Below are 25696 nucleotides of genomic sequence, written 5' to 3'. Positions count from 1 at the left end.
CTCACCGACTGAAGCAGTGATAGACTAGCAGCTTCTATGTTCAGTGAGCTAAAATTACTGTTTTTGTCAGTGGAGTCTGGTGACTTTGACGAGAGCATAGATGGGGGCCTGATACACCGTTAATGGCTTCCCCTTTGCCACGGGCTGTCTGACAGAAAGTTAAAGCGGTGAAAATACTCTCAATAGATCATAAACCTAAACTAATATTGATTTTTTAGGTGGCTATAATATGGTTTGCTGTTAACCCCCGTCTATAGCAGTAGATTGCTTAGCTTCCATTGGACCCTAGCCTGTGCCTCCAAACTGGGGGCGTGTCAACTAATATCTGCTGCAGGTGATACATTGACTATGGATAAGTACCCCATACAACCCGACTATAAAAAATTCGACTTACCCCTTTAAATTGGAAATTTGACACCTGGTGGTAAACAGTAGGGTGGAAAGGAAGTCTGTATCTTACCATGGCTGTAGCTGACCCCCGGGCTGAGAGTAGAGGGGGTGGCGACGTGCTCCCTGTTGGGCGTTTGGAGGCCTGCCTCTTTCTCCCTCTCCTTGTCCCGCTCCTTCACCTGGCGCTGGCTCATCCTGCCTGGGGTCAGAAGGACGGTGTCATCACCGCTCACTACAGCAGCTGCAGGCAGAGCAAGGGAGCCGGGAGAGTGACAAAGGAGGGAGGTGAGACATGAAAAGGAAGCACATGAGAGGAGAGATCAGACATGTTGTCATCTTACTTCAGATCAGAGAACATCTACAGGCAGCCCTCTTGCGGAGCATCTGCTAGGTACAGCCTCCTGTTTCATAACACATTTTGATAACTTATATAACATTTGTTTTCATCCAGGTCTTAGGACTGGAAAAAGAGGTGTCCCATGAGTGATGATAAGCTCAATATGTGTGCTTGTCCCTTATCACTCCACCTTGTTTACCTGGTGCCAATGAAGCAAGCAGACATGTTATTCCTCAGCAGTGGGAGCTCAATTTGGTTGGCAGCAGGCCAAAACAAATGTACAAAATTAAAACAGGAGTTTTATCTTTGTTTAAGGAGACACTCCCTGATTTTGTTTTATGGTAGCTTCAAATGGCACTCAACACATATAACACAGCATGAACAGTGAGCTGAGAGGATATCTGAGTAGTATTTTTGATGCAGAACTTATTTCTTGGGTTGAGAAAATTCCGTTTAGTAGAGCATAAAAAGTTTTCCACAAGTAGAGCTGAGCAATATATGGATATTATATCGATATAGTGACATTGAACTAGATGTCGCCATAGATTTTGGATCTAGTAATATTTTAAGTGTTGTCTATTCCGGATTTTAAAGGTTGCATTACAGTAAAGTGATGTAATTTCCTGAACTTACCAGACTTTAGCTGTTTTATTATTTGCCTTTACCTACTTAGTCATTATATCCACATTACTGATAATGATTTATCAAATGAAGTGGAAATATTTTGTGAAAGCACCAAAAGTCAACCCTACAATATTGTTGCAATATCAGTATCAAAGTATTTGGTAAAAAGTATTGTGGTATTTGATTTTCTCGGTATCACCAAGCCCTACCAGCATGCTCAAGCCAAAATATCACTTTAATCTCTAGCATGATGGTAATGCTGCGTTCACATGGAATCAGGCAGATGGTAGCCAGCAAACCAGATATCACTTAAGTAGACGGGCGTAGAGCGGCAAAATAAGGGGAGGCTGGCTCCGGCTATGGAATTTACAACTAGATGTTGCGTAGCTCCCTCAATCCTGCAATCTGGACAATTACTGGAATAATTACATAAAATAATACCCACAAAATAATTTTATTCAATGAAGTTAATTCCATTCTTTGTAATATATTTGACATCACCATGCCAGCCATCATCATGAGTGTTTTGTTTTGATATCCTGCCATTCTGTCGGACTGTTTGTTTGTTTTTCCCTTGTCTTCCAGAGGGTGTTGTCCATCTGCCGTCTGCCTGATTCCATGCGAAGGCAGCATTAGCAACAATAGGGGAAGCTTAGATTTTTCCATGACTATTTATTTAGCTTGATTAGACAGATAAGATTGTCAGTATGAGTCTGGATCTCTCTTAGGGTGAGGAGTTGGCAGACACTTTCCTTCCATATTTAAATAAGACAAGATAGGGTTTTCCCTGGGTTTTTTCGAGACCAAGGTGGCAAAGGCATGTAGCGGGGGGTATCTTGACAGCTGTACTTTTAGATACCCCCCCCTCTATTAAATATGAAAGGAGGCCCCCACATGCTTGACCTTTACACTGCTGACTTGTATAATCAGAAAAGACATGTCCTGTGATTTACAGCCTTCTATGATTATATTTACCCTTTACAGCAGGCACATCCTGACAGCTGAGAATATTACTGTCAGGTATTGTCCCCCCTCTATTAAATATGAAAGGAGGCTGAAAATCACAGGACATGTCTGTTCTGATGATACAAGTCAGCGGTCCTGAAAGGTGGGTTTCTCTTCTATAATACACATTCTACATGTCGGAGGCGACGTCTTTCCACATACAGGCTTCCTTCGCCTTTCAAACGGGGCAGAGCTCCGTGGGAAACAGTAGGAGAGACACAGCCCGAGGGGGAACCAGGATCTGACACAACACCGGAGGGAGAAGCAGGTCCGTGGAGCTGTGTGGAAGTCCTGCGAGTGTACTCGCAGGCGCTTGACTGTCCACACAGGCAGCGCATTTCTCCTGCGCTCTCCGCGACGGTTAAACATCGACTCCACTCGTCTGTTCCCGTCAGTACTCGTTTTTTCACTTCAACAGGTCATTTTAAACATGGGTAAGTCCATATTTTAATCGTTTTTTATAATGTAATAAGTTAATGACAATTTGTCATTGCATGTCCATGTATTGAGCGTGTTGGATAAACACAGAATGAATAGGGCAGACTGTTCTGACCATTTTATTTATGTAGTCTGTAGGCTCATTGACACAAAATTAAAATTGTAATGAAGTGATTAGGGTATTGAAAAATGTGTTCGGTTATGCACTGTTGTGTTATTTTAAATTATAAACACGGTATTTTACTGCTTGCGTGAAAAATAGACCAGACACCGGACTGAAACGCTGCCTCCGCGGGCGCTCGGCTCTGCTCAGCGGCCTGTGTGGACAGTCAGATAGGTTAACATGGGCGCCGATTGAAAACTGCCTCCACTGCTGGGCGCTGCTCTTCGGTTCCGCGTCCGGTGTGTCCAGAATGGCACGGGTGTGTGGATGTCTGTTCATCTTTTCGTTCATGTCCTTATTAATGCACACTTTATAACTTGCTTGTTGGATTTATTAAAAACGAACGAATGAAAACTAAATGTCTTTGAATATCTTAAAGGAAAATTAAAATGACCGGTAAAAATAGATTATGACCGGATTTTTATGACGCTGTCGGTCAAAATGACCGGCGACGAAAAAGTCTAGCGCGACGTCTGCTGAGGCGGCAGCCAAAATCACCCAGACGGCCCACCTTTGTCTAAGACAGGCAGGGAAAACCCTGGATATGCAGTTCCCATCCATTTTTGTCTGATGCAGATGAGCTCAAGGGCCCCTTCCTCGACATAATCTGTTACATTTTTCAACTAAATTTAAATTAAGGTGGATGTTTTTACACTATTTATTTAATACCTCTAGATAATAGCACAATGATTTTTTTTAAATTAAAACACATTTTTTGCAAACAAGCTGAACTACTCCACAATCTTATCACAAAAAATGATTGTTATGGTACATAAAGTCCTCATCAAAGTTTCTCATAAACACATTGGCACTGATGCAGGTAACTAACTGAAGAGTACATTTCATTTTGAGTTCAATTTAAAACTCTGTAGGGGGTGTGCCTGTCTTTCCAACTGAGCAAATTAGTAAGCTTCTGAAACCTGGTGTGCTCATACACAAACACATATGGTAACAAAGATGCAGTATAATCCAGATCATAATCCAGTGACGTCAGTGACTGTGTGTTTTATCACACCGCAGTGTGTGTTCAGCAGCTGAGTTGTTGTGGACATGCTCTGTAAATGCAGCTGTGCACATGTATGTGTGCTCTTGTGGGTTTTGTTAACCCTATATACATGCTGACAGGCTCGACAGACAACATGCAGGAGACAGTAATAAAGAGGACAGTGGCTGAGAAAGAACCACAGAGACAGAAACACAGATGTAGCCACACAGACTGTACACTTTTTCTAAATACACTGCTAACTTATCATGTCCCTGCAGAGTTTAAAGGTTTAAATCTCTACAACAGCAATGAAAAACCAAGAGGTAAAAATACTCAACAGGAAGTACAAGGGGTTTTTCACAGACAGCTTATACAACTTGAAAAATCTGGACGTACAAAGAAAGCCCTGAGTTAAATTAATGTCAAAGAGCAAATGCTGCTCCATTACAAGCTGCAGTTAATGGTTTATTAATGAAGGTGGGTCTTTGCTGAATAAACTGAGGTGCTGGCTGAGCAACTAAAAGGACTATTAGGAGCCTACGAACAGTCTGAAGTCCCACTCCACTCAAAAGTGTGTTTTTTTATGTTTATGTACCCTTTAATGTCTTACACTATACTATACTGACTTGTATCTGTGCAAAGTTTATCACTAGAGAGGTGTTGTCACATTCCTCTACTGAATTCTGCAATGTCTGTACAAGTCCCTAAAATACAACATTCAAACATACCCTAAGCAAACTAGATTAGGTACTTCACTAATTTGAATGCTGATCACTGTCTAATATGGGAAACACTTATCGACGGGGGAACAGACATCAACACAACACCGGCAAAGAAATCTAAAACCTCCAGCGCAAAGCGAACTTGTCGGTACAGAGAGCAGAGTCTGTATTGGCATAATGAAAGTTTTGATGGCAAAAATGACAGAGTGGGATGATTTTGAACGTAAACTTCATCATTTTATTCTATTAGACATTTGTGTCAAATGTTCTTATAATTAAAGTATGAATTCTTGAGTTATGGCCAAACACATTTGTGAGGTCACAGTGACCTTAACCTTTAACCACCAAAATGAAATCAGTTCATCCTTGACTCCAAGTGGATGTTTGTGCCAAATTTGAAGAAATTCCCTTAAGGCATCCTTGAGATATTGCGTTCTTGAGAATGAGACGAGCATACAGGCAACCTGAAAACGCAATGCCTCGGGCCGCGGCTGTCCCCGGCACGGAGGCCTAAAAACCCATCATTGCATTATTGTATATATCACAACCACTAAGACTGTCAGGCACTGCCAGATAGCCTACAAGCTAACAAACAACATAAACACTTAAACAATGCTTATTACATTTACCATTCGACAGCGTCCGCTAGTCACCAATTCTGGTGCTCAACTCGTCATCTGTCTGGGTCTCACTGAGGCTCAAACATGTAAGGCTGAATCTCTCTGATGTTTCCTCTCCTGCTAACACTAGCCATCTTGATGTGCTTTGCCCTTTCCCTGGTCAACCAGTCTAGCCCTGTTAGGTCTGTGCCTGTGCTGTAAAAAGCGGAACCTATCACAAGCAGCGGTGGTAGGTAGGGCAGAGGCCAGATCCAAAATTTCTCAACAAGAGAGAACAAGTAGATCTGCCATTTATCCCTTTACAGAGTTTTTAAATCTTTTATGTTGTAAACCATGTAAAACAAGACATTAGTCGTGGCAGAGTATTTTACAAACTTTTAAACGTGTCTGTAGGGCTTTAAGTTCACAATACCATTCATTAATTCATTCATTCATTCATCTTCTAACCGCTTCATCCTCTTGAGGGTCGCAGGGGGGCTGGAGCCTATCCCAGCTGACATCGGGCGAGAGGCAGGGTACACCCTGGACAGGTCGCCAGACTATCACAGGGCTGACACATAGAGACAAACAACCATTCACGCTCACATTCACACCTACAGACAATTTAGAGTTATCAATTAACCTAGTCCCCAATCTGCATGTCTTTGGACTGTGGGAGGAAGCTGGAGTGCCTGGAGAGAACCCACGCGGGGAGAGCATGCAAACTCCGCACAGAAGGGCTCCCACATCCAGGATCGAACCGGTGAGGCGACAGTGCTAACCACCACACCACCGTGCCGCCCCACAATACCGTGCCGCCCCACAATACCATGGAAAAATAAAAACATTTAAACAGAGAAAATAATGGGAAATGGGTGCATTAATATTAGCTTTTTGCCCTACTTGAAACACACACACACACACACACACACACACACACACACACACACACACACATATGTTCTATGTACCCCTAAATACCAACTCTGGCCACTGTGGCACTGCCCTTAGCCCTTCCTCTAAAAGGTCAGCAGCTTACCGGAGGTGGCATGGTGCTCTCTCAACTCTGCATGGTGCTAGCAGGGGGAAAGGGTGGAGACAGAAAAAGAAAAGCACAAGAGGGAGGAATAAAAGTGATAGAATGGGAACACAGAGAGAACAAGAGAGTGAGAGGGATTGGAAAAGTGCGTCAAGGATTTTGGATAAAGATTAAAGGAGGGAAAAGGAAGAGGGGCGTCCACCATGTGTTGTTGACCAGATGTTGGCAGTGGTAGGTTTGCGTGCAGCGGGATGGACGACAGTGGGCAGCATCAGCAGCAGCAACAGCAGCAGCAGCAGCAGGAGAAGCCGCAGCCACACAGGACGACAAAGAATAACAAAAAAAAGAGGAGACAAGAGACAGAAAACAAAAGAAAAAACAGACATTAGTTTAACCAAAATGTTAACAGAGGACACAACTCGACACAAAGCTTGCAACACATCAGGACGATGGCAGAGATAATGATGAGGGATTGGGTATTACAAGAGGACTGAATGAACTGAAATTACCACACTATACACACACATTTGTACCTTACAATAGCAAATGCTTATATTTCCACTGACCTGACAAGTACTTTTGCATTCATCCATAAAAAAATATAAATATAAAACTCTGAAATATCCCTGCTATAACCATTAGCACTGTCTCTCTTTATCAGATGGAAGCTGACTGTATTACTGAAATTTAGACATTTTTGTTGAATTTATTTCTTTTCACTATTATTAGCACCACTATTTTTACTGAATAACTGAACTGAATATAATTGAATAATCTGCTGAATATTATTAAACAAGACTAAGAATCTCTGTGAGGCTGTACTTAGGCTTAAATGCTGACTGGCATGGAACATTGTCACAATGATAACGCTAAAATGCTGATGGGCGCAAACCATTCAAGTGGCAGTTACAGTCTACATGCATGTCTGTCCAGACTCATATGTAGCCGTAACAGCTGACAATGCTTCAAATATGGAAGTTGCTGCAAAGAGGCTACATATTCTAAAACATGGATGCATCACACACATCCCCCCCCCGATAATCTTGAGATATCGCCTTCAAGAGAATGAAATGGACAAGGTCACAGGGACCTTGAAATTTGACAGCCAAAATTCAATCAGGTTATCATTGAGTTCAAAGGGACATTTTTGCTGAATTTGAAGAAATTCCCTTGAGGTGTTCTTAAGATTGCATTCACAAGAATGTACGGACGGACGGAGGAACGGCCAGACAACCCAAAAGCATAATGCTTTCAGCAATGGCTTCCGCCTGCAGGAAACAAAAATGTCAATGTCATAGTGGCACTAAATGAAAAGTTTGGGCCTGCTGAGATATCTCTGGACCAAGGTGATGTACAGCTAACCAACTGTACAATGCTCCATCCATAGATCCAGGCAGTTAGCGTGGCTAAAAACGACTCAAATGATTAATCAATCGCCAAAATAGTTGCAGATTAATCTTCCGTCAATTGAAAAATCAGTGAATCTACAAATTGTTTTATCTCTAGTATGACTATAATCAATGAATAAATAATTGAATTCTAAAAAGCAACAGTAAATTATTCAAAGTGAAAATAGACAAGGTTTTGGCTTTTACTTCTCATTATGATGGAAATGTTGATTACACAATGTAACAGTTATAGAAAAATGACACTGTCAGCATTTCCCTATGAGCTGTGCTTTCACTATGCAATTCCGTCTACCACCTACCTCACAAAGGGAGTTCGTCAACCATTGTGCAACCAAAACATGAAGAGGATAGTGCTTTTGTCTTTCCCCGCAGCTAGTGGTGGCTATCCCCAGTTATCAGAGAGTATCATAAATTTATTGCATTCAGTATCTAGACTACTACTACTATTAGAAGCTATTGAAAATATATATACCCATTTACAGCTCTTACCTCTTTCATCTAAAGAGCTGTAAGCACAATGCCACCTAAAAATGTATTAAGTTCAATCCACAGAGCAGCAATAGGAGCTCTCATTGGCCAGATGTTGAGCTCTGGCCCCACACAACTCCACCTCTAGCTGCACAGCAGAGGGTGTAAACACTAATCAGCTGGCCAAAAGAGGGGCTATAATCAGGGTTGCTTACCATGGCCATCCTCTGTCCTGAAAGCAACACATCAGCAGCAGTTAAGCAGTAACCACACTGGTTTAATTTAGCTACATTTGCAATCATCTCTTACACTCACAAAAACAAACTGTAGATTGTTCCTAATCTGTCTATCCTCAGGAGGACATTTTGCTTTGTGGAACTGCTCATTTAACAAGATCCTAATGAGCACATGACAATCCGCACGGCTACAGTGAAAAGAGTGGAAACTTACATCACAGTCATACCTGGAACGATGCCGGATTGCCCTAATCCACGGTCGGACCAAACACAACCACAGGAGGCTCAGTAAGGAGAAAGACAAAGAACACAATGCCACTGATTGGATATTGCTCAGTTAATCAGGAAGGGGAAAGCCAAACTGTAAATTCTGATTGGCTAGAAACCTCAGAGCCACTGTCTGAGAGGATAGACAATACTAAGAGCTGCTTACAACAATAAGGCGAACAGATTAGGAAACTGTCACTGAACGTCAGAGGTCGATTAACAAGGCTTTGTGGAGAGGCATCAACAGAGTGGTTTTCTAATTTAATCTTACGGCTCATTTTTTTGCAGCGACAAAGCACACTAACACTTTGGCCACTCCTACAAGGTTGCAAAACACTGACCTACAGTTACGGGGGCATGGAGGTTTGAGGAGTATGTGACTGGAAGGCTGGATGAATTCCCAGATAGTTCTTCCAAAATAGTCCAGGGATTCAAATGTGCTGTACCATGCAGTGGAAATGCGACAACAGTCTATGTTTGGTTCAGCAAGGGACAAACTCCTGGCAACTGCTGTCAGTTTCGTGGACTGACAGATTGACATCTGAGCACAGCAGGGATGCTCAAAAAATGATAATAAAAGCCTCACCTGATGATTAGTGCTGATTAATAATGCAGATGAGTGTGTGGGGGTGGGGAGGAGACTGACAGAGAGACAAAGCGAAGAGCTATGAATAATCTCAAAGTGTCACCGATAAAAAATATGAATTGTGACAAGAAGCCCAAGAGGAGTTTTACTGGTACAATGTGATATGAGACACAGTTGGATCACTACATGTGGTAGGTCTAAATTAGCATTTGAAAAGCTTTCTTGACTATACGTTGACAATCAAGCTGTGGAGGCTGGTGGGTGACTCGACTGTGCGCTTGACAAGCCGATCAAAGGAGTCCTTTCAGGCTGAAGTTTGACTCATTCACCACTTGCAGACATGGTTGGGAAAACTAGTTTATTTAATGTTTTATGAAACCTACAAGTATTTTAAGTACAGTTTCTCTTGTATCTTTCTTTTTAAAAAACGTTTTTGTTTTTACTGATTTACAACCCAAAGGCACTGTACAATGTACATGTGGTCACAATGGCAGTCCTTGTTCTTTGACAGGAACAATCAAGATCTTTAACTCTCTTAACGAATGTATAAAATGTTTTGGAGTCTTGCAAAGGAGTCAAGTGTTGAGCTCTGACACACCAAGGTGTCTGTTGGCCAATGAGTGGGCCTTCGATGAGCATCTGTCCACCTAATTTTGTGGGGTGTCCTGCCCTGTCGGCTGTTGTTGACTGTTTTTCGGCAAACTACGCATGTTAATACCGTCAGACCCAACAGTGCAATGAAATCACTCTGATTGTCTGTTCAGCTCAGTGCTGAACGAGAAGAGACACACAAGTGAGGAAAGTAAACAAGCAGCAAAAGAGGATCAGATCGATCCTCTGATCAACTTTTTTAGCCATTTGGCAGAAACAGTTCATAATTGTTTGTGTTATTGTTTACTAGTGCACAGTAAATATCTTTTGTTCTTTTAACATCAGGTTGTGTTGTTAGTGTGCTGACTAGTGTCTTAAATCTGTCCTGTCAGTCTTTGGTTTCCCTTTTTGATTGAGGAATACAGACCACCACCGCCTGCTGCTATGGAGAGTCATTTCCTCGAATGCAGGTGCAGAATGTATGTGCTAGCTGGCCGTTGGTTGCAGTCTTTGCGAGGTGTTCAAGTGCAGATTTTTGGCCAAGACACGGGCAATGTGAGGCGATGCAACAGTTGCCCTTTGTTGCCACTTGATCTTTTGTTGGTTTGGTATGTATGGGCCTTAAGAGGTCAGTGACAACACCAAACAAACTTTTACCTAATGGGAGCTTTGAAAGTGTCAGAAAGAACCCTCAAACCTTGTAAAATCGTATGAGATCTGTAACACCATAGTGGAGGTCATATGGTTAATCAGTATGGCTGATAAATTAGAAAACTTAGAAATGAAGAAATGTAATTACATTCATTTTTTGGCTGGACCACAACAGCGGGGCAAACCTGAAGTCTGTTAGTCCATGACTGAGTGAATGCTGTCACTTCCTGTATCAAATTAAAAGCCCTTGTTTTAAATTCATGGTGACCATACTGGCCAATTAATCTGCTATCGCCTTTTTCCTGCTCCAAACTATTTTTATTTCTTTGATCAACCTCTACAGTGTATTTAAGTGTAAATTTTCTCAAGTTTTAGGCATGCTAAAAGTCTGGGTGGGGCAGCCTCCCTCCATCTAAGTGATACTGCGCGTCTAGCTAGAACAAGCCAGAGCATTATGTATAGGTGTTCAAATGTGCAACCTCATTAGCAACTCTGCGTAGGGCTGATAGGGGGCAAGGTTCAATTATACAGTTTAGAGTCTGAGAATGTGTTGAAATACAAGTGAATCCAAGCTGGGACACAGCCAGTAAATATCAATCAATGAAGCATTAGTATCCATTTTTTGTAGCTGAGGCTGACATTGGGATACTTTTTAGACCATTCCGCTTTAGAAATGTGGGTACTGTAGGCTTTTTTAAAATGAATGAATAAGGGACTAGCACATGTAGAAGATGAGAGGGAGTTGCCTTTGATTTCTCCCAAGCCGCTTTTACTTTGGTTAAAGGGCACATTATAGAGAGAACCAATACGGGATCCTTTGGTTAATGGATTGAAGGCAAGCACCAGATCAATAAAACCAGAGTCAGGGGCCTTGGGAAAGCATGATACTTGAGACTGCAGTGTCTGATCTGTAAATATCGAAAGAAGTGGGCCTTTGGTGGGTTAACCCGCCCACACAAGTGATCAAATGAAGCAAAGTGGTTTTTTTGAGCTCCTGCCATTTTTTAATACAATTCAAGGGTGGGCATGTTGCCTAACAATTTCATTAGTGTTATGTTATGACAACATCTTTTATTATTTGCGACAAAGGATATAACCCAGCCTGTTAAATAGGCTTTTAAGGTGTCCAAAACTGTTAGGCATGACATCGCTGAGAGAAAGTTTGAGTTGAAGAAATAAAGCTTCTCCATTAATGTTACATCAGAGAGGAGAGTTGCACTGAAACACCAATGTCCCTTTAAAAAAGAGACACCAGGAGGACACAGAATCAGAGTCAGAAGGGTGTGATCAGATGTAAAAATACTGAATAACAGGAACAGAAGCAGACCTGGGAGATTAATTTATCAATTAATAAATGCACTATTATAATCTATTCTGTAATGTGTATGGTAAATATACAAGAAAAAAAAAATAATACAGTCATTTTAAAAGGCTTTTCAAAAGCTGTGTGTGGCTGGTAAAGTAGAGCACTCACACAGCAGGTGTGATTGCAGACGCTGGGAAAGATGACAGCTGACAATTGTGTTGTTTGTTTTAACAAAATCTAGATGGATTTCCAGCCCCAGTCACATACATCCCAATGCAATCACATTTCTCTGTAAGACAGCAGTTGGATTTTTAGTCCCTGCAGGTAGTGTGAGCCAGCTTTCATGTAAGTGTAAACCAAATAGCAGGTCTTTGACAAACCGGAGGAGGTGAGCAGTCAGTGGCACCAGGATGTTAGCGAACGTGGCCACAGATGTGCATGTATGATTCAGACTCAGAAGTGATGTCAACAACTGAAAATAGAGAAGACAAGAACGGACTGGATGCGGCAGGTATTGCTGCAATGTAGGACAGAGAGCAATGTGCCGTGTTTGATTAAGGCAAAGTCAGATGGTGTGACTCAAAGCAAATAGACTCACAATGACTGCTCACACATTCAGATCCTACAGTAGTCTGCCCTCCCATGAAGGACAAAACATAACAAATATGTCCTTTAAGGCCCATAGTTTAACCTTGACTGCAGGTGTTCATGGAAGTTTGCAATTATTGCATCACCACTCTTCCTCAGAACAAGTCATTGTAATAGCATATATATAACATATTCTATTACACTGGATTCACAAATGTAAAATAAAAACAGAGCAATGTGACCACCATCTCAAGGTGTGGTGTGGCTGTCCACTTCTCCTTCAGAGGATAAACAGAAAAGGCTGTACTTCAAGACAAGGTGACATTTTGCTGTCTGAGCAAAGAGGGATTTTTTTGTCTGCCTTTTATCTGGCTTTCAGACCACAGCCACCAGCCTGCTGTGTCAATGGCGTGGCATACAAGGACAGTGGAGTAGATGCTCTGAACTAAAACTGAAATATCACAAGTTCTGTCTGTGAAGCAGGGACATAAAGCAAACGCAGAGAGGGGGGTAATGGTGCAAAACCAGGTGTTATTTCTTTCATTTTCAGAGAAGCTGATATTGTGAGCCACTTGGGAGGTTTAAGATTTTTTTTTACCCGTACAAATAGCAATTTTGCCTCCAATATCCATCCTTTATCATCATACTTTATAGCCATATTGTTCCTGCTTTTGTCCTGTTTGGAACATTGCAAAGCACTGTTTGCAAAGGCACTGCTCACAAGGCTAGTTAGTGAACAGCTGTAGCTAACAAGTGTATACATCAATAGGTCAATCATCATCTATTTGTCACATGGAATTTTACAAGGTGCAACTCCAGTGAAATGGGACCCCATCAGCTCCTTTAACTTATGCACTGTAATTTAGTTATTTCATGTGTTTTCTTACATCAGTGGCTGCTGCTTTATAACTGTCCATATTTCTGGATGGTTCTGGTAATCCATGGTTTGGGGTTATGGAATGATTTAACTGTCCACACAACTTGACCTCAACAAGATGGCCGGGTGGTCGTGCCTCCTGGACATGGGCGGCGCCATGTTTGGAAGAAATGACCGGTAACATGCTAGTTTTGTTTAGTCAAAATAGCCCCTGAGGCTTTGTTCTGTTTTCTTTGTACTATGCTGTGTACTCTGGTATTGTAAGTTACTTAACAATATTACTCTCTGTGTAGAGTAATAAGTTAACAAATAGCCTTGGACACAGGGACGGACGGGCAGGCAGAGGATCAAAGTCTGATAATTATAGGATATGGATATATATTTGTGGGCCTATGATATGAAACACAATCAAGATAATCAACATAATCAAACACTGGGGTTAGCACAACAAACAGAATGGCGTGCGATTAAGTCACTGCGACGAGTGCAAATAAATACACTTTGTTTGTCGTGGCACACTTGAGCAACGCCGATCAGTGTGGATGAATGAAAAATAAAAACAATAAACAGTTTATTTCGGGTGGTAACGCATTAAATTGTAAATGTAATCATATTACTCGAAATCCTGTTAGTAAGACATATAAATACACATACACATATATATGTACACATGATATATATATAGTATTTTATTCCCATACTGAAACATATGCTGTAACAGAAATGACCCCCATCTCCTCCAAAGCTTCCCAACCTCTACAGGAAACGCTGCCTCAAACACAGCACACTCTCTCTGCCCCTGAAAAGATGAAGAGTGCTTACGCTGTATAAAATGCCATGACATATTACATAATGTTTAAACATCACTTGCAGCAGATTTCTGACCCAGTTTCTTTTTAGTAGCAGGGTAAGAAGAGATAACAACAACAGTTTCCCCCCATTTTCTATATCTGAAGGGCACCTTTTGCCATCTATTCAGCTTGGAATCAGAACATGTTGATATGAAGGCAAAACCTAAAAAATGGTCTAATACTCAGTGGACTTTCCTTTGTATTCAAGCAACAAATATCTGAAAAATGTAGCTGACAAATCCTCCACCCCAGCCTGTGAACAATTTGTAAAGGGGTCATAAAAGCATTTTTCAAGGAAAAAGATCAAATACTGAAGAAAGTTATTAAAGATGAAGGAAATAATATAGAAAGAGGCACATAAAGAAGGAGAGCAACATCTTTCTACTGTAGGTGCTAGACTGCTGCTGAGCAGCTGAGTCATTACTAGCAGCTATTTGTTAAGCTAACACTATGACAGTACATTCTTGGAAATCCAGTGATGGTTACAAACACTATCAATTATTAGTTTGTTTACTCTGTTGTACACTCATTATACTGTATGTCTGCTGCAAATACAGATGGGAAACAATTGAAAAGAAAACCAACATAAAGCGCCTTGGTAAGCTGTTGATCCACGATCCTCCAGAATAGCCTCAGTGCCCCTTGTCATAAGTCCTTTTCACACAGACATCGTGCCACAGGGCCACTACCAAGTCCCTTCTTCATGCAGCCTTTGCATTTTTACACACAACAAAATGACAGCAGCATCATACCTTTTATACAGAACTGCACGGCGGAATAAAGGCACGATATTCCGGCCTTGAACAGGCAGTGTAAAAGGGGCTGTTGACTCTCTAAATCTCTAAACTCTGCCGGTGGAATGGACAAAACATAATCCCTTATTTGGTGTTTTGACGATAGTGGTAGCGAGAGCCCTCTAGCAAGATCTCCCATGGTTCTGGTGACTGTAAAAGCCGTACATTACATAGACACAACATTCAGTTAAACTCCAAGTTAAATTGTCGCATAACTACATTGTTTAACTCCTTCAACATGTTAATGTAAAATGGTGACTTGACACTGTGTTGTTATTGAGGTTGTGCTCTGAGAGTGAATAAACGGCCATTTAGGTTAATTGGAAAATCTCCCGCCTACCACACACTGTAATGAAGTTCATCACAACAGCTGTTGTGACACTGGATTAATCAGCGGTATTTACAAAGCCAAGCTAAGAGCTTTGTTATTTCTGAAGCTAATTACTGGGATTTATGTTTATATGCATGGCATATATTAGCCACAGTAAACACAGACGATCAATCAACAGTGTTTGGACTGTTTCCCAGAGCTTGAAAGTATATTCTGAATAATGCACAATTCCTGGAAACTTTAATCAGTCTAATAAAAATACCTGGAACTTGTATTCTCTACCAAACCCCACTGCAAATAAACTGAAAACAACTCATCTTTAGTTTCCAGGAAAACCTTAGCACATGATGGCATCTGTTTCATTCTAGGGTCTCCTTAATTAAGCAACCTGATACAAACTGTCCTCTAGAGATGTCCTCATCAGGAGTTTTTGCCCCAAATGCTGATCTTTTAAGTGGTGATTAACACGGTCTCTAAGAGAAACAATCATTATCAGAATCATGAGAGACTGTCCACCTTATTTCCTGCATGAAGGTAAGCATTAGCTGTGAACTCCTGACATCAAAATAAGTCACACAGGAGCTTCAGCTGGTTACAGGGAGGCATTCATACTCTTCTTTATTGTTCTGGGAAAGCATGAGAGTAACTTACAGCACACATGTTAGAATTAAACTGACCAGAGTTCAAGTAACAACAACATAACTGATAGCTATCACATTTCTGTGGCAAGAGCAAAATCTGACATCAAATCATCACATGACTTCTGCACAAACGTACACTGTATTTTACACAGCTGCTTTACAATCTTGCACCGGAGTTTCTGGATTGCCCAATGTCATTGAACACAAAAAACAAATTCTAATCATAAGGGAAGAAGGAGCAACAAAACAAAATGTCATGGTAAAAACTGAGGCTACTGCACATCTCTTCTATGCAATGCAAACATTTTGCAGCCATTTCTACAGTGTCATTTGTGCCGTGCCAAACTGCCATGATAGTGCATTCCACCAACTCCCAAACCATCCTCCTCTGCAGCACTTGCTAAGTGTGAAAACACTGAGTCTGGGCCAGCATGCGGTGGTGTCAGATAGCCTTTATCCATCAAAGCCCTGACACATCTGTCAGCACCAGGTGGGTCCATGACCAAAGCCTGAGTTCAGGCAGGCAGGGGGCAACTGTATGAGGTACAGATCTTGGAGCAGCCCATATGGTGGCTGATTTACAGCTGGAATGGAACTACAACACGCACCATAAATAAAATGTCTAATCATATGGGCCCAGAGCCGACTTTGTTGGCCAAGATACTCTCCAAAGTAAGACCCGAGCCAAGGCAGTAAACACTGCTCATTCATTTGGAAAGGAGGCAGAAAGGTAGGAGTTACAATCGCGCAATCTATCAGAATGAGCAGCCAATAAGTCTGGAAGTGTTTTATGTATCCAAGTCTGTGTAGAATGCATAGACAGACAATACGCAAAAAGGCAGATGCATAGCAGATGAAGAATTGTTGAGTTCACATTCCCCCCCAGCTGTGTAAAAAAGACAATTATATAAACTGTCTAGATCAGACGTTTTCAAGCTCAAGTTTATTGTCACTGTCATATGCATTAAGAAGCACTGCATTTCAGTGCTCTGGCTACCTCCCTGCAGTGCACAAAAAAGTGACAATGGACACACATAATACATATGCATACCCATGTACACCTTCATTATACATATGTAAACACACATCACACTGTACATGCACACAGATGAAAATTCACCTGTATACTTGCAGTTTGGTGCAGGGCAACCAATCAAATACAATAGAACAGAGACAATACATTCATAAGTACATCGGACAAAATACTGGGGCTGTACCTGACTAAAATGATGTCAGTGTAATCAGATTTGGCTGATCAATACAAATATTTGAATATCTGTTCCTTTTTTCCATACAGAGTTTAAGAGTTTGAACAGTGCTTCGCAAGATGTTCAGTGTGTCAGCGACATTCATGTAACATAGTAAACAAGCTAACTGCGCTAACCACAGTTCGGAAATGTGCGCCATTTTTTGCCAACACTAGATATCAAACAAAATGGACAAAAAACATCCTCATAAGTGCACTGCACACTGACTGGCAAAAAAAACTGCTCGACTTGAAGCAATCTCAGTCGACTAAGGGGTCTAAGACTGATGATCCAAATCTCGGACTTTCATGGGGCAGCCCTAAAAAATACAAAATTCACTAGCGGGTCGTCTATTCGGAAGATCCCCCAACTCCTCCAGCCTGCATTTCGAAGTATCCTTGGGCATCCCAAACTGCTCCTAAAGGCTGTGCCATCGGTATGCGGTTGTGTATAAATGTTTAACTTAGTAGCAGGTGGCACCTTGTACAGTAGCCTAGGCCACCAGTATGCGAATGTGTGTGAATGAGTGAATGTGGCTCGCTAGTGTAAAAGCACTAAGTGGTCGAAAGATGAGGAAGGCGCTATACAAGTGAGAGTCTATTTACTAGCAAGTTTTCAAAATCTGACACTGTGGGCCCTCCTTCAGATCAAAAATGTATATGAACTGATAGAGTGTCATAGTTTCAGGACAAAAGGAACAATGTAAAAAAAAAACAAAAAAAAAAACAGTCATTCGGTGCCATATTTATATCAAGAAAATACTGATAGAGCAACTGGGGAAAAAAAGCAAATATTAATGGGTTTTGTCATCTTTAGTTTTCTGACTTCTATTTGGGGAAAAATCATACTCTAAGTTTTGGAAGCACAGTTCCCATTATTTGGGGCTTTGGGGGATCAAAGCAGGACGTATATGTTGCCATGGAGTCAGTTAGTTAGCCAAGAGCTACAATTTGAGCCCTGATTTTTTTGTCTGAATTTGTTTACATTTTGACAAGTTGGTACCATTAAAGTGTGCTGAATTAGCCATTAGAAGCTCCTGTTTGCAATGCACTCATGGATGTACAGATAGGTATCACTCTATTACTTTGATATGGAAGAAAATGTTCAAACATCATGATTCTCAGGCAGGTTCTGCAATTATACAGAGCTTCTATTTTCTATGACAACAAATTTATGGACATTTATTCATGAGATAATGATAATCTCAGGAAGTAGAAGTCACAGTCTAAAAATATGTGCATCATGTCTATGTGTTAAGATATGACTGAGTTATGACTCAAATTGCAGTAATTCACCTCACGTCTCTCTCCGCGCTTCCCCCCCTTAACTACCCCGCGTCTTCCCGGGAAAATATGTGTCACAGTTTGGAAAATATACACAAATCTAAAAAGAATGATAGTTTATAAACATCTCCACTGAAGGAGTTATGGGCAATACGTAGTTGCAGCGTCATTATTTATTTAGATAAGAATAATTCCTCAGTGAATTCTAAGCATTACACAGATTTTAAATTTGTGAGCACTGGTATCAGATTGGTATATGCAGATACAAAGAGTTAAGGTATCCGTGTTTCTATGCATCCCTGCAACTTTACATCAAGGTATAAACACATACAGTAGTGAGTTGGCAAAGCATCCACTACGGGATGCTAGGTTGCAGCTGTGGACTGAGGCCTCCACAGTGCTCTCTTTAAAAACTTCTTAACACTACAGCTTATCATCTGCTTACCTGGGGTCATGAACGGCCCATTAATTAAACTATCCTTTTGTTATTAGTATTGAAGAATACTCCACTGAGAACAACTTGTACCAGCTCATCCTTGTTACAATTTAAATACTTAACAGCTAATGGCCCTAAAAGCTGGTTTTAATAAAAAATGTGTTGGAGGTGCTGAACTACAATTAAACGTAGAGTACTTAACTCTGCTGCAGATACGGCTGGAGGAAGACAGAAAGGAAATGTGAGGCCTTGTATGGCCTGACAGGAAATCCATAAAGAGATAATTCACAGCAGCAGGGCACATTCTGACACTAGAGCAAACAGGAGATATCCCACTGGATTTCTGTTTTTCATCTTCTCCCTCCATTGTTAACATAAAACCTGATGATGTCACCTCACAGGCGACTGGGAAGCAAGTATATTTAAAAAAAGATGCCTGTTGGTTTTAGGATCTTTGTGTCTTGTCCATGTTTTATCTTTCACGAGGAAGCAGTAGGGAGGTGCGGAGGAGGATTTCTGCTAGACATTTGACCTCGCAGACTGTAGCATTTCATTAGACTGTAGCATTTCAACAGGTCAGCCTTCAAAACAGATGAGGTGGGGGGTAGCTGGGTGGGTATATGGGCCAAACATAGAGTGGAGTCTTTGTTTCATTACAGCAGGGGTGGGTTCAGGGTTCAGGGACAGCATGAAGGTGACAGGGTAAACGTTATCAAGGAAGCAAGGTAGCAATAATGAAGATGTATGGTTGTGATATAATATTTGTGAATATGAGCTACTCTACATGTGTGATGTCATCCAGTGTAAAGTCTGGAGCTGCTCTATAGACAATGAATGGGAGCCCGATTTTGTGGAACGACAGCATGGTTGTTTTCTTTTTCAATACTGAAATGAGCTTTATGCTACTGTAGTGTTCTCATGCCTGAAACAGGAAGTGTCTCTGTATACTCAGAAAATTCCCCTGGGTGCTCTCAGTGTCATCTAGAACATCTTTAAGTTAACTGTATATGGAGCAGCTCCAGACTTTATACCCTATGACATCAGAAATTTAAGTTTTCACACTCTGCTTTTTGGATGTGGTGGGAGTTGTTCATGTTTGCTAATGTTTTTTGACTGTCTTAGATCACAGGAATGACTTGTTTGAACTTTGAAAATGGACTAGTTCCCCTTTAAAGGCTGTAAGCTAGGCTACTGGCCAACTTAAATTTAAACCTTATAACACCACAGAGGACTGGCTAAAATGTGAGGAAATAGAACCACATGGAATCGCTGGCTGATCACAGCTGGATTTCCCTCTTGTTAGGGATATGGATAGCTTAAGTGTTCAGCAGGAGGTTCAAACTGGAAATATGGCAATACATTTTAAGAGTTTGAGTTGGGGTGTTGTATGCTGACTCCTTCTAACAACTCAAGTATGTAAATTTATTAAGATTTGAGGCTGAGTTTAGTACTGTTCCCTCCTAGGAGCTCCCAGATAACTGCTGAAACACTAAAAACTGCATACATTGCATTTCATTATTAACTAATGCAGAAGGGATCCAACTGGAACATACAGTATACACTGTAGCATGGGAGTGGTGGTCCGCCAATGCCGCAGTGGAGACTGGGGCTGCACAATTTGATATACTACAGTATATGTATGATTAATTTAGTCGGGTTCTAGACCTCTGAGTCAATGCCCACATCACATCACATTAATTTTTCAACAGTTCAATAGGTGTTGTCCTCGCCGGAGGATGGTTCTTTTAGGGCTGTAATCAACCAAAGAAAAGTTAAGTCTTTCTTCAGGCAAGTGGAATGCCTCAAGTGAAAAAAAATGTGATGTCCACTGTAAAATTATCTGAAAGTAAACTGCACACTGAAACGCTGGGAGCGTCCAGCTGAGTTGCATGCATGAGGCCATCTCAACACTAAGTGTTGGATGGGACTGATGAGAAAAACGGACAGACAGACATCCTGGACACTACAGAAGATAACTCTGAGGGTTGATGATGTCATATACGACAAATTGTTACTAATGTTAAATATCTCTGTAACGCTGCATGCAAGAGAAAGGGACTTACTTTTTTAGCTCAGTAGCTAACGTTAGCCATCATGCTGCTCCAACAAAGACTCGGTGTGAGCCTTTCCCTTTCAGAGGCTTTATAATCCAGCCTTAAATAAATCACTGAATAAACACTGAATGTCCTCTGTGATCATTTATCTGTTTTTTCAATAAAAATGAGGGTCAAAAAGTGTTTAACTTTGGGAAAACACTGCGATTGTCAATATTACCAGTTGTCCAATCACAGTGGAGTAGGGACGGGACAAATACCACAAAGACCAGCCATGATGTAGGATTTGCAAGTGCTGAGCAACAAAAACTGCTGTTTTAAGCTGGTAAAAGACATGCTGTGGTGGACACAGGGCCTCATTAAAGTAACACCAGTGATTGTCTGACCAATGAGAACTTAGTCGGACTGAAGCATATCGATCAACCAATCAACCTGGACAGCCCTGGTTTCCTTTTCCTTCCTGACTGGTTATTACTACTCAGACTACAAACAGACTACAAATGGAAACCAGAGCTGTTCCAAGACCAAAACCTTGTCCTGTTGCCATCAGATTCTGCATACATACGCAGATATCTGTTTATTGAGATTTTGGTTTTGCTACTCTTACTTAAGTAAAGGATTTCCATTGACAAACAACCAACATAAACACAATATCTGCCGGAATAAAGACAGAAACAAAATGGCAATTCAATCTGATCATGAGGCTATAATTCATTGATATGATTATACACAAGTGTTTTGGTGCTCTGAATTGAAATGTCACCTCATATCCGTTTGTAATATAATTTAACTGCTTGTTCAGAAATGATTCCCTGTCCTGCTGTAGGAAGCAGCATCAAGCTAAACTCCAGACTCCAAGCAGCTGTTCAGAATGAATGAACACAAGCTTTGGCTACTACTATCAATCTGATTACAGTCACTCTGGCCCAGCTGCCTGCACCCCTGTGCTGCAGCCAAGATTCCTGCAGAGCCTCTTTTGTGAGCGAGAAAAAAATGAAAAACAAAACTACAACCATTGCTGGAAAACTGTTGTTGCGTAACTGCGTACTGGCAATAGATAATTGGTTAATTTGTCCTCTTTCAAATGAACCATGCACATGGTCAGACATTTAGGGAGCAATTAAGAACCTTGATTGGCATTTTTGCATTTAATTTATGAGACAGTCAAATGGAAAATAAAAGCATTTCACTGTGTCTTTTCCAAAACTGTACTTGAGAGGGTCCTTTTTTAATTTGACTTGAGAGCATTGCATTAAGTAGCTATAGTGTTTCTATAATATACTCCATGTTGCTCCTTCCTCTGTTGCAAGCAACCAGAAACCGACCTCCCCTCTCTGTCATTAGCCTTGATTAGATCTATGCTTTGGCTACGGGCCTGCAGCACTCCACACAGTTAAGACACATTCAAGGATCTCTCTGGAAAAGGACACTTAAACAACAAATACTGTGCCGAGCAACTGTCTTCACCACGCTAATGAAAGCAGCATGATCTCCGTTAGCTGTATATGAAGCTCTTGAACAAAGCGTGGCAGTGAGTGTTGGCCTTCATTCAGTGACAACAAACTGAGCAAACAACAAGCTAGAATGGAAACAACACACTCTGTCAAAGTATGAAACCTTATCTGAAAGACAAGCGTTAAAAAACTTCCTTTTATGGCAACACACATGACAACAAATTGTTTTCCAAGGCTTATTGCCAGGTTTTTCTATTCCTATTTTGGAAGAGAATTCTTCCAATGCGACTGCACACAGTCTGATCAACTTCAGCTCGGTCTGACATACAGTCTAATCCGCCCACTCCCGTTTCCCGTTTTGACGCTTGACAGTGTTAAGGTTCACTTACAGAAAGAGAGGAAATGCGTACCGTGTGTCAGTCAGCCGAGGGAGGTGAGCTTGTCGCTGCTACCACTTCTTGCTCGGACTAAACCTGGTACGACAAGCCACTGAGCTCAGCCCTGTCTCTCCCACACACACTGACACACACGCTGAACACTGAAGGGAGGAGACAAGGCAGAGAGAACGAGCATGCGAGAGCATTCAAGCCTCCCTCTCTTTCTCTCTCTCTCTCTGCTATGAGTGCTCTTTCCTCTTTCTCTTCTTGTTCTCCTACTAGTGATTGTCCTGCTCTGTAAATTTGTTACATCACTGGCATTTGTTTACTCCTCTTCAGCTTTTATCTGGCCTCAAAGCACTCATGATTTTTCTTCTTGCTATCTCTATTCTCTCTCCCTCTTTGAACCCCCATCAGGCATTTTGACTACAATGCAACTCTTTTTAACATGTTTTTCGGACAAGCATCATCTGACACCCACACCAGCACAACACCATGCAACCACAAAACAAGGAAGTGGGGCTGTCTGTGTTTTTAAAGGGCTGAGCTGAAAGCCACAATCAGAATCGAGTGTATTGAAGCAGTTATTAGTGCAACTCTGTGTACACCCTCAAGCACAGCTACTGTAACCACACTGCTCTTCCTCATGCTCTTGTTGACTGAGGTCCTTCTGCACCAATAAACCAAGGCGACCGACCCAATCTCCCCATCATGGAAAATCACCCCAGAGGACAATGCATGCACGACGCTGCTGCCCTGTGACCTTATTATGGGTCCAATAATGCAAGCTTTAATGCACTCCCCTGTGCTACTGTTTCCATTAACCTGCTTAACCGCTGGCCACAAACCACTGAGTGGGGGCCATTTTAAGATACAACGACATATCTTATTGAACACATGTTGAAGAGTTTGCCATAAAGGTAATTTGTGGATCTAGCAACACACTAAATTCAATTTGATTCTCCCATGAGTGTAAATAATAAAACAAGACTCAAACAAACACATTTGGTCTTCTTAGGCAGGGTGGAACTGAGGTCTGCTGTGTTTAGTTTTCACAGCTGAACACTAAGTGATGGTAAAGCACACAAGCTCCCACAAGTGTGTCAGACTTTGAGGCAAATTTTCATAGTGGTGGTAATTTTATACGTAGCAGCTCAAAGTTTATGACTTCATGTGACACTGAGCAATGTTCCTAGAAAGGAACTAGGTCCCGCCTCCAACGCTATATCTAAGTCTCTTTATGCATCCATGAATGCATGAGTAATTTAACTGTGGCTGCTCTCAGAAATGATACCACATGACTGCAGCCTGCTGTGGTTCTCACCAAATTTGCCACCAGATTGCGCGAAATATGATTTAGAACTTGATAACTCAGTTGGTGCCAGTACAACAATAGTGTGAAAATTGGATATGTCATCAGTTTTGTTTTCTAATCTCCCTGGCAAGTTGCTTTGGCATATTTTTTTGGTTGCTCGTAGATATGTCAATGCATCTGTTGCCAGGTAAAGTCTTTCAAAGACGTGCTGGGCCATTTCTTGGCAACCAGACAAGACTCCAGAAAGTGACAAGAAATAGTTCAGAACACAACTGCCCATAAAACCACAATCTGTTGTTTTGTTGTTGTTTTTTTACTTTGATTTTTGTATGGATTTAACAAAACAGATATAGTGTGTTAATGAGAGGTGCAACCAAGAATATTACTACCTGCGGTCAGACCTAAGCTAGCTGTTTCCCCCCTGCGGTCAGTCTTTATGCTAAACTAAGCTAGCTGTTGGCTGTTGGCTTAGAAGGACAAAATGAAAGTTGTATTGGTCCTCTCATCGAACTTTTGGCAAGAAAGCAAATAAGTGTATTTACCACAGATTTACTAAAAATGCATACATTACTTTCACATTCACTGATTACTAAAGTGAACTGTGCTTACTCAATACTCTCTTTTGACTGCCCGAGGACAGCACAAAGCTGTCAACACAACATTGATGAACTGTCACCATACAAAGTTATTATGGCAAAACTGTTAGCTAACAGTTGCCTAAGTACACACCCAGCAGTCTTGAAGCAACATTAGCATTAATTTGGTGTCATGATCCCGGCCATCTGATAAATTAAATGCCCTCCTTTTAGCTCTGTTTTGGTCACTACCAACTCCTGAGAACTTTTTAGCTGCTAAATGTTTCACTGTGTTCACTAGCTAGTGGCTAATTGTCAGTCTGTTGCTTGATGCTGATCAGATGGAGAACAGGGAATGGATAAGAGCTTTTCATTTTAAACAGCTGCCTGCTGCATGTGATAATGACATTGGTTATAATACTGAGTTTGTCACTAACAGCAAAAGCTTTTACATTACATGTAATCATCTGATCCATTTTAACATGAAAATATTGATTGTAACAGCTTTAAATGTGTAAATTGGAATTGGTATTGTAAACAAACGCTGTTTAGTTACATTCACTGTATCTCACCAAGAATAATTCCGTTTTATTAGGTGCTCGATCAACTTTAAACAAGCAAACCAAAAGTTTAGCCAAAAGAACAACTCACAATCACCACATCTAAAAATACCAAAGTGCTCATAACAAGCATGTGCATCCTCGTGCATGATCTGCTCATCAAAACACTGCTGACTAGTGTTAAAATGGCATCAACACCTACCAAATTTTCAGCGTCCAACAGTCAAAGACTGGTTGGAAGGCAGCTACTTCATGTGAATGAATCCAGCTGTATGACCTGAACGAGTGTGGAACTGAAAAACAGTGCGGACATCTTGTCAATATTAAAAGAAGATGTTTTTGAAGTATTTCGAACATGCAGTAGCTGCTGTTTCAAGTTTAGGAAACTCTACTTCACAGAAGTGAGATGTAGTAGGAAAAAAACTACATACTAATAGTGGAAATTGGTTATTTTTTAATTACAGGGCTACAAAGGGACAGTTGTAATGAAGTAGTCT

At 41.2% G+C, this 25696-nt stretch overlaps 1 protein-coding gene across 8 annotated transcripts in view; it reads right to left on the bottom strand.

Annotated features, from left to right (window-relative positions):
• Positions 1 to 25696, bottom strand: part of osbpl8 (oxysterol binding protein-like 8) — a 120145-nt gene that overhangs the window by 56286 nt on the left and 38163 nt on the right. For 3 of the 8 annotated variants that reach the window (XM_050035769.1, XM_050035771.1, XM_050035770.1), the window contains exons 3-4: positions 6303 to 6339; positions 461 to 631 (exon numbers count right to left, since the gene is read on the bottom strand). In XM_050035769.1, coding sequence (XP_049891726.1) covers positions 461 to 631; positions 6303 to 6339 — 208 coding nt within the window. Of the gene's footprint in view, positions 1 to 460; positions 632 to 6302; positions 6340 to 22761; positions 22904 to 25696 lie in introns of those variants that run through there. The other 5 variants (XM_050035773.1, XM_050035775.1, XM_050035777.1 and 2 more) reach the window with 5 other exon arrangements.

The sequence above is a fragment of the Epinephelus moara genome, chromosome 23, assembly GCF_006386435.1.
Source record: "Epinephelus moara isolate mb chromosome 23, YSFRI_EMoa_1.0, whole genome shotgun sequence".
NCBI classification, from domain to species: Eukaryota; Metazoa; Chordata; class Actinopteri; order Perciformes; family Serranidae; genus Epinephelus; species Epinephelus moara.
This window is presented reverse-complemented; position numbering and strand designations above follow the sequence as displayed.